At 41.4% G+C, this 13,979-nt stretch overlaps 2 protein-coding genes across 8 annotated transcripts; both read left to right on the top strand.

The window, feature by feature from the left end:
* The first annotated feature begins 859 nt into the window (after positions 1-859).
* steap3 (STEAP family member 3, metalloreductase) lies at positions 860-7,162 on the top strand. Of its 7 annotated transcripts, none has more exons than XM_041057585.1 (6): positions 860-900; positions 1,483-2,031; positions 2,246-2,573; positions 4,023-4,222; positions 4,311-4,475; positions 5,036-7,161. In XM_041057585.1, the coding sequence occupies exons 2-6, from the start codon at positions 1,543-1,545 to the stop codon at positions 5,327-5,329; spliced, it is 1,476 nt and encodes a 491-aa protein (XP_040913519.1). In that variant the 5' UTR covers positions 860-900; positions 1,483-1,542; the 3' UTR covers positions 5,330-7,161. The 7 variants fall into 7 exon arrangements, with proteins under 7 accessions (XP_040913519.1, XP_040913518.1, XP_040913515.1 ...); XM_041057584.1 differs by having other exon boundaries at positions 867-1,000; XM_041057581.1 differs by having other exon boundaries at positions 872-1,240; positions 1,504-2,031; positions 5,036-7,162.
* A 1,361-nt stretch (positions 7,163-8,523) lies between these two features.
* On the top strand, positions 8,524-11,957 carry c15h2orf76 (chromosome 15 C2orf76 homolog). The gene is made up of 5 exons (XM_041057492.1): positions 8,524-8,821; positions 8,917-8,967; positions 9,270-9,307; positions 10,162-10,243; positions 11,638-11,957. Exons 1-5 carry the CDS (start codon positions 8,692-8,694, stop codon positions 11,712-11,714), a joined length of 378 nt encoding a protein of 125 aa, XP_040913426.1. The 5' UTR covers positions 8,524-8,691; the 3' UTR covers positions 11,715-11,957.
* The last annotated feature ends 2,022 nt before the right edge of the window (positions 11,958-13,979 follow it).

Here is a 13,979-nt window from a genome sequence, read left to right as displayed (position 1 = left end):
GAAGTTACACATATACTCATAACTGACATTTACTTAAAACTTACATTAATTCCCACATCACCCAGCTGTACACTATTTTGATTTGAAAGTGTATTTTGAAAACCTATTAACTCTATGAAAACAGTGCAGCTTTTGACCTGTATTGACATAGGGCTACATTTCTCACACCCACTTTCTACTGTTATTACTTTGTGTATTTTATGTGTATTGTTAAACCGCCTGGCTGGCAGTGATGGCAGAAGTTCTCTTCCTTTACATAATCTTTACTTAAGTACAAATGATCAACTCTTACATTATTAAAGTTACTTACTTTGCAGAAAACTGGCTGCTGTGACTCATATGCCATAATAAATTACATTATTTATACTGAGGCAGAGACAAACATAAAAACAGCCCTGGAGTTTGACTGAGGGCTACTCATCATTTGTTCCCTGGAGAGCAGCCTCAGATCTACACGGCTACACATTTCCCACAATGCAAAGGGGAAAAAAAATGAACTAATTCCAAGGATTTTTTTTTAATGTAGGAAATAGAATAATTGACAGTGGCATTATGTCTCAGAAGGGACAAGGGACAATCATTTTAGCACAGTAACGCTACTGGACAAGTAAAGGTACTATCACTAAAAATGTGTCTTATAACTCAGATAGTCCCTGACACTTTGCTGTGTGAAGCGACTTCTTGGTGGAACTGCTCATAGACAACTCAGAGACCTTTGAAATTTAACAAGTTTTTAAGTCTTCTGAGTCCCGTGCTTAGAGAACAAAGTCCGAGCTCATTGGAGTCCCTGAAGGCACCAGTAGGTGGGACATATCTTACACGTGACAGACACCAAGCCCTGTCCTCTGTGAGCACAAGAGGCGGAATAAGAGCGCAGGACAACAACTGGTTTGACAGAAGGTTTGAACGTTAAGTTTTTATCAGTAAGATTTAGCTGAACATATCAACATGTATTTACATTGTTCTTGGACTTAACACCGCGAGAAGACGAGAGAAGACGGTAAAGTATGAACGTGTTTGCTGTAAAGTCTTCAGGTTTGATTTGCTTTGGATATACTTTTGATATGTGAAACACATGGAAGTGCTGGATCCCGCTCAGCTTCGTGTCACTCACCTTCACCTCGGTCTCGTTATGATGGAGAACTGGAAAAATGGACCAACAAGCTTTGACATCAGCTCTCTCTTCATAAAGTTTTATATCAGCGTTGCCATAATTGTTCATTATTGTCAGGATGCAGAGGTTTGTATGTTTTTTTAAACCAATCTGTAAGGCTATAATAACTCAGAATAACTTATAATAACTATATCAAACTCAGTGCCCCTAATCATCATTGTCATCATCACCACTGTTATGTCTGTTGTCCTTTCATAACAATAATAACACTATAAGTAATATTCTATATATATACATATATATATATATATATATATATATATATATCACATAAATGTCAAAACACTTATCGTTTCTAATGTCCACAGGTGATACTGTCATTTGTTTAGTTAAGCTGTGGTAGTCCTCCTGATCCGAAGCAGACCAGCATGCAGAGTGACATGAAGAAGCCCTTGTTAGCCAGTTCTGCATCTGCTGCCTCAGAGCCACTGTCCCGGGGCCCTGGAGGTCCAGTGATCGGCATCATTGGCTCTGGAGACTTCTCCCGGTCCCTTGCGATCCGGCTGTTGGCCAGCGGTTTCAGGGCGGTGGTGGGCAGCCGCGACCCGACCCGTATTTCCAGGGATCTGTTTCCTGATGGGGTGGAGCTGCGATCACAGAGGGAGGCAGTGGAGCGCGCGGAGAGGGTGGTGTTCGCTGCGGTATACCCCGAGCATTATCACACCCTGGTGGGGCTGAGGGAGCGGCTGGCCGGGAAGGTGCTGGTAGATGTTAGCAGTGCCTCCAGGCTGAACAGTGGAGAGCAGTCAAATGCAGAGAGTCTGGCTGAGCTATTCCCAGAGAGCAGGGTGGTGAAGGGCTTCAATGTTATCTCTGCATGGGAGATGCAGACTGGATTCCATGATGGAGGCAGGCAGGTGAGGTGGTGCCACGAAAGACTTTATACACCTTTTTTTTCACATATGCAGTGAAACTGTGCAACACCTGGAGACACACTGCTGTGTAATATCAGTGTTTGCCCTCAGCCTGACAGATCTGACAGGAAAAAGTGATAATACTCCATATGCCACACTGATGCACTGCACCTGAAGCCCTGAAAAATCTGATCTTCCATCGTCTGCCCCCCTCCAGGTCCTGATCTGCGGTGACTGCTCCGACTCTAAAGCCGCTGTGCTCCACCTGGCTCGTTGCATGGGCTTCGGCCCTATGGATCTCGGGGGTCTGCGTAGATCCAGAGACATTGAAGAAGTCCCACTCAGTCTCTTCCCTTCCTGGGGAGGCCCCATCTTGGTCACCTTCGTTCTCTTCCTCTTCTTCTATGGCTACAACTTCCTGAGGCACATACTGCTGCCCTACCTCGATCAAGGAGAGAACAATTTCCACCAGCTCCCATTGGTGACGTTCAATGAGACACTGCCGGTGGTTGCCCTGGTTACACTGGCTTTAGTCTATCTACCAGGTATTGAACAGAACACGAGACTTGAAGGCTGTTGGACAGTGAAAACACGTTTGGCACTGAACAGTAGCTGCTAGGTTTTGCTAGAATTTGAAAAAAAATTACTTGTACCAACTCTTAAGACATGAAGTAAATTTCAGACAGAGGTTTTGTAGATATTATTTTATTTTTTATGTATGTGTGTTTTACTGTAACAAATTCCTCCGAGGGAACTAAGCTGAGTGACTTCAGATTTGCTCAGCGTCATCTAAAAGCCATGAAACAGGAAGTTGTTGTAGCTCAAATACACATTGTCTAATCTGCCCCTAACTTCACACGTTTGATAAGAGTCCTGGTCTGAAGACACCTATAGATCAGGATTCAGTTGTGGTCGTAGCACCACCTACAGGCAACAGGACGTAAGCCTTGTGTGACAATCATCATTGTCACATAAGTTTCAAAAATCTGAAAACAGGAAGTGATACAAAATGTTCTAAATGTCTACTGCCAGTCACTCCACACAGACAGCATCTTACTTTTTTGTGCAGTGTCCAGTGGTCAGGCTCAGTTGCGTCAGCCAGCATCCTGCCAGCACCCCTGATATGAATTTTCATCAAATTCTTGTGGTGAGGTTAGGCACACAAGGGAGAGGACCCAAATTATTATTAATCAATTGCTATTATTATTATTATGACAATTGGCACACGTCAGTTAGCTTTAATCTATTTTTATGTCTTATGAGCATTTTGAGGCTACAGGTGTTACCAGCTGTGTTGTGTAAAGTTTCCATGGATACAGGCGTTTCTCTCATCAGTGCTGCCGTTGGTCCCTGTGACTCTGCTCTACAGCAGTACAGACCGAGTACTCATTAAATCCACTTATCATATCCAAACTGTGTCTGAACAGAACTGCTCTCTGTGTCATTTCAGCTCACCTAGCGTTAATACAGCTACCTGTTCTCTCCACTGCAGAGCAAAGCAAGTCATTCGGAATCATTCACTCACCTGTTCTCTAAAATACTGTCCACAGTCCGGGTAAAGTTTGAAAGGAGAAGTTAAAACACATCATGATCTTAAGTGAGCATCAAACAGATAAATCACCTTCTGAACAGGAGATACTGTTTTACTGATCAGGAGCTGGGTTACAGTGTGTGCTTCCACAGATGCTTGCAGGCCACTGAATAAATTCCATCATACCTTTTGCTGATGAAATGAACATGCTGACTTCCAAAGTTTCAGGCTTTTTAGTTTTCTCTGTTCTGAAGCATCATATTAACAGGAATGTATTTTTTTCATAGGACCATTTTCAGCCTAGCATGTTTCCCTGCTTGATGACGAAATCATGACAAAATCATCAAGCAGGGAAAGATGCTAGGCTGAAAATTTTTACCAACAGGTGTCATTCTCTTATCTCTTCACCTCTAAATGAACTGCTTAACTTTGCATGTATCCACCTCATGCTGTGTTTCCTCAGGGCTGGTGGCAGCTGTCCTTCAGCTGGGGAGGGGGACCAAATATAAGAGATTTCCACACTGGTTAGACCTCTGGCTGTGCAGGCGGAAGCAGCTCGGCCTGCTGAGCTTCCTTTGCGCTTTGCTCCATGCTGTGTACAGTATGTGTCTGACGCTGCGGAAGGCTGCAGGGTACACACTGCTCAATGCAGCGTACCACCAGGTGAGTACTGGACAGGTGTATCTATACATACCTGTGTGTATGTGTGTATATATATATATGTGTTTTCTTTTTTGTCTCTCACGTTTAGGTGAAAGCTGGTGTTGAAAACTCGTGGGTGGAACAGCAGGTGTGGAGGTCTGATCTTTATCTGTCCTGTGGAATTCTGGGATTTGGAGTCCTCTCTCTGCTGGCTGTTACCTCTCTGCCCTCTGTGGGAAATGCCCTCAGCTGGAGGGAGTTTACGTTTGTTCAGGTCAGCAGATCAATGCATGATAAACAGTTTTTTAACAATTTTCTGTTCTGCCCGTTCATTAATTGTTCTTAAAGGCCAGGTTCCATGTATTTGTTAAAGAGGAGAACGATGGCTGTGTTCATTCCTCCTGTCTGTACAGAGATATGACGTGATCTCTTCTGAGTGCAACGAAGCACTAGCGACTGGCTGTAGAACATAGTGGAGGATTTAGCAGCTAGAGAGCCAGACATTTTCCTCAGGAGGTGGTGGAGACCAAAAACAAAGCTAAAAGAGAGGGAACAGAAACAACAAATATTAAACAACCATGACTCCAAATGAATGCTGATGTTGGGACCTGTCTTCTGGTTGCTTCAATATTCAACAGTATTAATCTTAAAGTCTTAATGTGTGTGATGTTCAGCTTGTTGTGGATGCCACAAACATTAATGCAACTTTGACGCTAACCCAGTTTTTTACTGTGTATTTGTGTTCCTGTCTGTGTGTGTTTTTTTTTTTCCATGTCAAATTCTTTGGATCCTCTGACTGTTAAAGATTTTGTGTGTCTCTTTTCGTGTCTCCAGTCAGGACTTGGTTATGCTGCCTTAACTTTATCCATCATGCACACTCTCTTCTTTGGCTGGGACTTTGCTTTCTTCCCTGTGGCCTACCCTTATTACCTGCCACCAGCGTACCTGCTGGCCCTCATTCTGCCCTGCATGGTCCTGATCGGACGGATGTTCTTGGCTTTGCCGTGCCTGACGCTAAGACTGGCAAAGATCCGCAAGGGCTGGGAGAGTGCAAGACACCGGACCCCAAAAAACCAGGAGCTGGGTTCAAATGAAGAGGATCCTCCTCCAAACTTCAGAGATGTTTAATATTCGAGGTTGTAAGGGAAAGAAATCTGGACAGCCCAGATGTGTCTTTTATCTTTGTGAGAGTCTAAATTCTTTCTCTTCTTCTGGACTTTGAGAGGCTGTATCTGGACATTTCTTCATGACTGCTACTTTTCAGCGCTACACTAACAAGAAGAAAGGAGGCACACTCAGTGAGAGAGAGAGTGATCTAACATGTCCATGATCCTGGTGTAGCCTTCATTCTGGAGTTATGACTTTTAAAAGCAAGATTTTGTAAAGTTTATTCTTAGAAAATCATTTTGCAGTTAATAGCAGGCAAGAAAGTCTAGAAATTTACACAGAGAGCATCACTGTCACTCCTCTCATCATGACATCATGTCCTGCTGGACGCTGAACTGAGACAGCAGAGTGACAGGATTTGGACAGGATGTTTGTTACGAAAGTGACTCAGTTGCTACTGGACATGTCTGTCTGGACATTTGACTTCACATGTCACGTAACATACATACGCTGATTATTTTCTGAATTGTTTCAGAAAACATCTTCAGACGTCTTGTTTACTTTGACCAACAGTCAACCAGAGAACATTTCTCATTTTGGTTTTATACTTAAAAATCTATTAATGATTAATTCATTATCAGAATTGTTAGAGATTAAATTTTGATTGACTAATCAGTTAATCAATTATCCATTTCAGCTCCAAAGTTCACACACAAAAAACAGAAGGTAACATTTTTTTTTCCCTGATCAGTGGTAGTAATTACAGAGATAACTGATTCTGAGGCAGTTGTTGTAGTTACGAATTGTTTTGAGTTGGTTATTAATTTCCAGAAGAATTTCCCTGAGAGGAGTCCTCCATGTGAGCCCAAGTAAATATTTATTCAGCATTCCGTTATTATAGAAAATGTTGATCTCCATATGTGTTGAATTAAATGAGTGTTTGTTGACATAGCTGACCTGCTGTGTAGCAGTTAAAATGTGGTATATGATCAGTCTTTAATTTAGCTATAATTAGTGCCATAATGTGGCACCCATGTGGCCCAGGGATTAAGGTACTGAGCCTGAACCACAATCCTGGTTTGAGTCTGTCCAGGCACCTTCAGTTCTCTTTCTGTCCCCTCATTTCCTGGATTGTCACTATAAAGGAGTAAAATGCCCCACTGCTCAACTTCCTGCAGAAATTGTATGTATTGTATTTAAAAAGGTCTGACAACACAGTTGTAAAAAGTATGGATTTAAAGGTGCAGGCTGAGTGCACACAGGAATCACTTCTGACATACTGCTCATTCTTTGGCATTGAAGTTTTGGTTTATGAAAAGTTAAGAGGATCAACTTTAATACACATCTCATCCTGAATCTCATTTTAAATCGTTTCATGTGTAGTTTTCTGTTCAGAAACTCATTTCTGCAGTAAGGAACTGATCATTGTGGATCTGATCTGATCTGTTCTGATCAGGGTCGTTTTTCTTTGTATGTATCCCCCTCTAGCATGGCTGAAACTTCCTCAAATGCTTTAAACATTTTAAAACATCATCATATAAACAGAATGCTAATTGTGTGATATAAGAGATAAATGACTATTGACTGAATTTGTGAAAATGGACTACTAATAGTGCAGCCCTGCAATAAATCCTGTCTTTGTGATGTTCACCAGTTTCTTGTTGTGCCTTGAATACAGTCATTCAGCTCTGCTCATTTTGGAGGCCTGTGATGCTGCTGCTCTAAACCACTGATGAAAAGCTGTGACTTGGCCTATGTACGCTTCTGATGCTCAACTATGTACAATGGAGACTCAGTGTACTCGGACGGTTACACTTTGTTTTTGTTCTTCAGGCTCTGAGCTTCAGCACATTCAGTTTGAAATAAAATAATGAACACTACATTAAGGAGCCCTTTTGACACATGGTGCTCATAGTTTAGGAGCTGAAAAGTAATTGGACAGATACACAGAAATAAACAGAGCCCGAGGAAAAAGAAATGTGTAAGTGTCAAAATACATTTTATTGATAGATAGATAGAGATACTTTATTAATCCCCGTGGGGAAATTCGTTTGTAGCAGCAGTCACAAGGAGACAATAAATACACTCTATAAGGAAAAATAAATTTGTAAAAGAAATACAATATATACAGGAGGGGGTCTTATATACACATACAGACAACCAGAAACACACACACACACACACACACACATAGCAGCAGACAATTGCACATATATAAATATATATATATATAAATATAAATATATATATATATATATATATATATATATATATATATATATATATATATATATATATACATACACACATATATACACACATACATATATATATACATATACAATACATATATAACATATATATACAGTTAATGTAACTGAGAATATATTTATACCACATTTCATTGTGTTTCTGTATTTTGTGGTGTTTTTTTTTGTCCAGACAGCAGAAGACCAAGTCAGGTCAGAAGACCACGTCAGTGGACACAGACTCACCAAAGCTGGACAGATGAGGAATGGAAAATCATAGCCTGATCCGATGGATCTGGATTTCTGCCGAGGCCGCAGACGGTAGGGTATGATGTGGTAAAACAAGAGATTGGCAGCTTGAATTATGTGATGAATCATGTCAACATGGAAAAAACGAGTCTTTCTTCAAATTTTAATGCACTTGTATTTAGTTCAAATTTAAAAAGTAATTGTAAACGTGCTGTAGTTTGGGCCCTTTTATCTGTAAAACAGTTGATTAATTTAATTACATCAACTTAATTTAATTACATCAAATTAACTTTACATCAACTTAGCTGTTTAATGTTTAAAACTAAAAAAAAAAATCACATGCTTAATTTTTCAAAAAAATGATTTGCACAGGAAACTTTTCAAAAGCAAGTGTTATTGAACGGATGAAATGAAATTTGGAAATATACACACACATTTATTGTACTTAGGTTGTTTGTTTTCCATGTTTGTTCAAACTGGTTGTTACATGTGCATTTAGATTTTCTAAGTCGATCGTCTGTCGGGAGTAAATTCCTCTCCATGTCCTACATATTTCCATACAGTAGGTGGCGGTAGTTACCTTTGACGGTAGTTAACGAGCCACCAATAAAACCCTCATGGACCATAGGTCTGTAGGTAATACATAGACTGAAGAGCAGACTCAGAGCTCGGCGATCGACTCATCGAGCCTTAAATTGTTCGATTGATCTGGCCTTATGAGATATCCGGTGTTACCCCCTCATGCTAAACACGCCCGTCCAAAACAACCGCGCCGCCTGACGCCGCAGCACCGTAACGTTCCGCTGAGAGAGCGGTGAAAGCAGCGTGTGTTATCAGCGCTCCTCGGGTGGGGGGGACTTGCAGCCTGGTGTCCAGCAGCAGGACATGGCGGCTGAAACTGTGGTCACTGTCCGTCTGGTGAGGTCCTTCGAGCACAGGAACTTCAAACCAGTTGTGTTTCACGAAGTCAATTTGGACCAGACGGTGCAGGACTTCATGAAGCTTGTGAGGGAGGGTGTGTAAACACAACAGGCTGTATCATATCTGATTATTAGCAATATAACAGAAATGAGAGGCTAAAGTCATGATACACTCTCCAACTGATTCCAGATATTACAACAAGACCAGGGCTTCCTCCTCCGTTCAGGAAATATGCTTATGGTGAGTGAACCTGACATGATTTACATTAGTCTGAGACAGTGGAGCACTTTTCATTTTTTACTATTAAGCTTCTCAGAGGTGGTCTGACAGGGAGGAAACAAGCCTCTCATTATCACCTCATACATTGCTAGCTGGCCATCATAAGTCACCTGAGCTCAAAAATGATACCTAAATGAATCCAGTTGTTTATTTTATCCAAATGTTTACCAAAGTCTGAGAAGGTTGTCATTTTTATTTGTTCATTCTGTGGCACCTGGAAAAGTCCATGCTCTGCATCTGACTCTGTTCTCTCTTATTTTCAGACACAATGAAAATTATCCACCAGGCGCATGGATCAAAGGTATCTATCACACTTGTCTGCCCAGAAACAAGGCGTGCGTCTGAGGGCCAAGTGTCCACAAGCAATTCAGTTTCAGAAGCACAGAGACTGAAAAGTGTCCAGTTTGTGCCTTTTGGTTTAGTGGCATATGACCCAGAGTGGTGTGTGGTCTCCAGACAGGTACCACTTCTAAAGCTGTGTTAATCACTAGGCCTTTCTCGGGACAGAGTACGCCAGTTTTTGGGCACACATACCTGGGAGTCTGGATGTGGTTCAACTCAGGAGTCCTCCACAAGACTTTAGGACGCATTTGGATCAATTAGTAATTTGGGCAGCTGCGTTGAAACCGCCATTTTAGCTTGGTTGTGGTGATTGCATTGCACCTGACTGTGCTGTGACAAAATAAACTCGGCTCAAGTACACACTAAAAGACTGCAGTGAATATCAGTTAAGCTAGTGGCAGTGTCGGAAGATATGTCTGTATATGTTTTAAATATGTAGTACTAAACAGTATATGCTACCTGTTTATGTAAACAGTGGGATCCAAAAGCCTGAGACTTTCCCATAGTCCACAGCAGCAGTGTAGTAAAAAGGAAAAGCTTTATTGTCCAATAAAAGCTGACTAGCTGGCAATCATGGTGATTAGATGAAGGCGGAGCTGAGAAAGAATGTTAACACTGGGCTACATTACAGAGAAATTCAAAACCATAATAATGAACCTTTAAAATTTTACAAGGGCATGGAACAGTTTCAGTGGATTCCTTCCTTATCTGCCAATAATACTTTGGCAGTTGATATATTGTGCATCCATAGTTTTTCCAGTCAAATGTACCAATTTAATGGACACACCTTTTTCTTTCTTCTTCTTTTGACAGACTAATGAGCTGGTGATGAGTTTAGATGACGATGAAAAGCTCATTCTGCATGATGGCCAAACCCTTAGAACTGCTGGTGTTGGTAAGAGGGTGTCACTGTTTCCCATTAAGCACTAACATAAGACGGCTTGGTTTATAACTGTCCATAAATCTTCTTAGAAATCATGGAAACAAGACGTTCCTTATAACTCTTAGCTAACTTATCGGTTAGGGTAACTTATGGTGGAGTAGAATTACTTCTGTTCCTCCATATATTTATAGTGCATTCAGAAAGTATTCAGACACATTTTGTTATGTAGCATTGAAGGGTCACAAAAATGTTTCCCATAAATCTTAAATTCTTAAAAAGTTTGGAACAATCAGGGGACAAGGACCTAGTGGTCACTCTGTGTGGATATTTGAGAAAAGGACAGCCATCACTGCAGCACTCCACTGATCTGGACTTTATGGCAGAGTGGACAGGTGAAGCCTCTCTTCAGTGAAAGACAAATGAAAGCTATAAAAAGCACCTAAAGGACTCTCAGACTGTCAGCAACAAGATTCTCTGGTCTGATGAAACCAAGACTGAACTGTTTGGCCTCAGTTCTAAGCTTCGTGTCTGGAGGAAAGCAGGCACCACTCATCACCTGCCCAACACCATCACCAACAGTGAAGCATGGTGGGGGCAGCATCAGCTGTGGGGGTGTTTTACAGCTGCAGGGACAGGGAGACTGATCAGGGTTGAAGCTGAACGGAGCGAAGTACGATGTCTCTGTACTTTCATGAAAACCTGGTCCAGAGCACTCAGGACCTCAGAACTTCAACAGGCTTTTGATTCTCTAAACCTGTCCCTGATAATCCACCTCAAACACAGTAGCTCTTGGCGTGTTTTTTTTTTTTTCCCCACTAGTCGTGGCAGACCTGTTGCTACACCTGCTCTTGCCGCTGCCGTTCCATGTGTTTTTGTTATTGTTACTGTCTTACTTCCTTCTTCCTTTTCCCTTTGCATGTAACACCAGACTAGAACACTTGTAGCATTATTTCTGCTGCCCCCATCAGTTCCAGATAAATCACATCTCCCTTAGCTCATCTACTGTGCCTGTGGTACCTACTGTAAAAAAAAAACCCAGTAACATTAGGTTTTCAGAATTTTGGCATTGACTTGGTCAGTGTAGTACTTCAGTATATTTGTGTTTTCACTTTGTCATTATGGATCACTGAGTGTGGACTGACAAGGGTAAAACAGCATCAGGCTGCAACATAACAAAACACACCTCCTCTAATTCAGCCTGGCACACAGATACAGGTCTGTGATGATTATTTATGGAAGATAGTATTCATGCTGTTGTGATGCAAACTCAGAATTTCCTGTAGTGAAATACTGAAGTAATAAATCTGTGAATTAGACTAATATTAAGAGCTTAAGGTTGATAAATTGCTGCTGGAAGTATAGTTTGATCACAGTGTTAAATATCATTTCTGTGTTTGTCATTTCAGCTAATGAAACAGAAGTGGCCTTCTTCAGGAGAGAAGACTACGGTCTCTATAAAGCAAATCCCAAAACTGCCTGGTAAACACAGTGTTTTACTTTGCAGCAGAGGAGACAGAGGTTAAAGGGCGAGCACGCCAGGACCAATGGGAGAACATGAATGGTGCCATCAAGTTTAGAAAGTAGAGTTTTAATTTGTGGGCTTGTTTTTAAAGTTGAAGCTTATCATGCACCACACTAATGTTCCTTTTTATTGTTTTTTTTTTTTCCTCTGGTGATGTGTTTAGTTGTTTTAAAATATGCTGAATAAAGTTTTCTGATAGCTGGAGTCTCTTGAATGTTGTTAGAATGTGCCCACTTTTGATTACTTTAGCAGAGTGTGACCAAGGTTTTTTCTCTGTGAGACAGAATCTGGTTTTTGATCCTCCTGTTTAATGGACAAAACCGCGCTTCATACATATAGAATGTCATGAATGCAAAAGTTAAAAACATCAGTAGAACATTGTATTCATCCACAACTGAAAACATGAGTGTCACAAACTATACATTTATTTAATTATAATAAGATCATATGATTTAAAAAAAGAGTTTTTACAATTACGTTTTCAAATTCCTCAAACAGTGGGATATATATTTATTTATTTATTTATTTTTTGTGTAAATAATTTTTACTATGTAATGCAAGACACCCCACTGATCTCTTTACATTATTCATCCAATTCACCTAAACACAAACACAAGTTCAACTGTGGCAGCATTTTAGTTTGAACTGAATCAGCTCAGTTGTCCCAAGATTCAGAGAAAGACAAAACGCTGATGTTCACAATGATGCTTTTAATGTGAAAGGACAAGTCAGCAACAATTTTCTCCTGTAATAATCGTAGCTTCCATCTTTAAAGGACTGGAAGAGGAAGAAGTTTACAAAGAATCATTTAGAAGAGTTTAGCAAATAAACTGCTTTAATATATGAATCTGAAAAGGTGTGTGTGAGTGAAAGAGACAGACATGTACAGACTGAACTATCTGTTCAACAGTGAGAGAGTTTCTCTAACAGGAGGAGACTCTCTCTGCTACACTCTACCCAGAGAAACTGAGGAACCAGACAACCAGAGCCCAAACCCTGGATACAGAGGTTCAGTGAATGTGGTGTTGAAGGTGTAGAGGTGGATCAGTGAGTCAGAAGAGACTCTGTAGAAGGACAGAGAGCCAGCAGGACAGTCCACATACACTGCTACTCTGTGAGAGACAGAGGAAGATGATGAAGAGGAGGAGGAGACAGGTGTTATTGTGCCAAACAGAGTAACCACCATCAGAGCAGCTCAGACTCCAGGGCTCATCGTTCCATCCAAACACAGTTTTCTCTGTCTCCTTTCCTTCTGATTCCTCTGTAATTCACAGATATATCAACGCTTCCTCTCCACTCGGCCTCCCAATAACAGCGACCAGTCAGACCATTACTACACAGCAGCTGAGGACACTGGTCAAATCTGTCTGGATGATCAGGATATGACTGATCCTCCTCCACATGTGTCACCTTCCTGTTGTTTCCAGACAATTTGATCTCTTTGTTTACTGTGTATCGATGGTGAGTTCACAGAAATCTGATGGAGAGAAGAAGACACAACACAGCTACAGTTATTGATCTATCACCTGATCATTGATTGACACTTTGAAGATGGTTGAATGTGAGCTGCTTTGTTTTCAGGAATCAAATGAAAAGCACACTTCCTCAGACCTGGTCTCAACCATCAGACTCCACCAGGCTCCACCCTGAAAGGAGGAGGGGGATCAGACCATAGACTTTATAAGACATGGACGTAGCACCCGTGACGTCATCCATTGGTTTCGGGGAGTCGGTTTTGTGACCAAACCATGGGCATTTGAGCTGCGCCATCTTGGATTTTAGTGGGAGTGTACTTTCCATATTTGGCGAAGAGGCGGTTACTCTACGGGTCAGCCGGGGTCACCCGGCCGAGAACCCGGCCACTTAGCTTGGAGCGACCGAGCTAGCCTAAGGCTAATCAGCTAGGCTAACAAGCTAAGTGGCAGCTACACGCAGCTACATCCACCACACGACAGTCCCCGAGTCTGACCCGACTAGCTCGACCCCGTGTAACCGCAACACACAGCATACAACAGAGATCATAATGTTGCTGCTGTGTTTTAAACATGACTGTTTCAGATGATGTGTTACAGACCAAGGGGCATGTCTGACCACATCCCTTTTTCCTTTCATTGGTTATTTTTGGGATGATTCTACTCATATCGAAAATTTAGCCCTTCCCATCTTATACCAAAAAAGTACAGCACGTGGCCTTTACACATGACCAGTGGAAGACTGTTGATGGGC

Source organism: Toxotes jaculatrix, chromosome 15 (genome assembly GCF_017976425.1).
Source record: "Toxotes jaculatrix isolate fToxJac2 chromosome 15, fToxJac2.pri, whole genome shotgun sequence".
NCBI lineage: Eukaryota > Metazoa > Chordata > Actinopteri > Toxotidae > Toxotes > Toxotes jaculatrix.
This window is presented reverse-complemented; position numbering and strand designations above follow the sequence as displayed.

Coding starts and splice junctions, on each gene's coding strand:
- steap3 (XM_041057581.1), top strand. CDS start 1,076: ATGGAAGTGCTGGATCCCGCTCAGCTTCGTGTCACTCACCTTCACCTC. Junction 2,032..2,245: donor TCCATGATGGAGGCAGGCAG/GTGAGGTGGTGC, acceptor GCCCCCCTCCAG/GTCCTGATCTGCGGTGACTG. Junction 4,476..5,035: donor GGGAGTTTACGTTTGTTCAG/GTCAGCAGATCA, acceptor TCGTGTCTCCAG/TCAGGACTTGGTTATGCTGC.
- c15h2orf76 (XM_041057492.1), top strand. CDS start 8,692: ATGGCGGCTGAAACTGTGGTCACTGTCCGTCTGGTGAGGTCCTTCGAG. Junction 8,968..9,269: donor GTTCAGGAAATATGCTTATG/GTGAGTGAACCT, acceptor TCTTATTTTCAG/ACACAATGAAAATTATCCAC. Junction 9,308..10,161: donor ACCAGGCGCATGGATCAAAG/GTATCTATCACA, acceptor TTCTTTTGACAG/ACTAATGAGCTGGTGATGAG.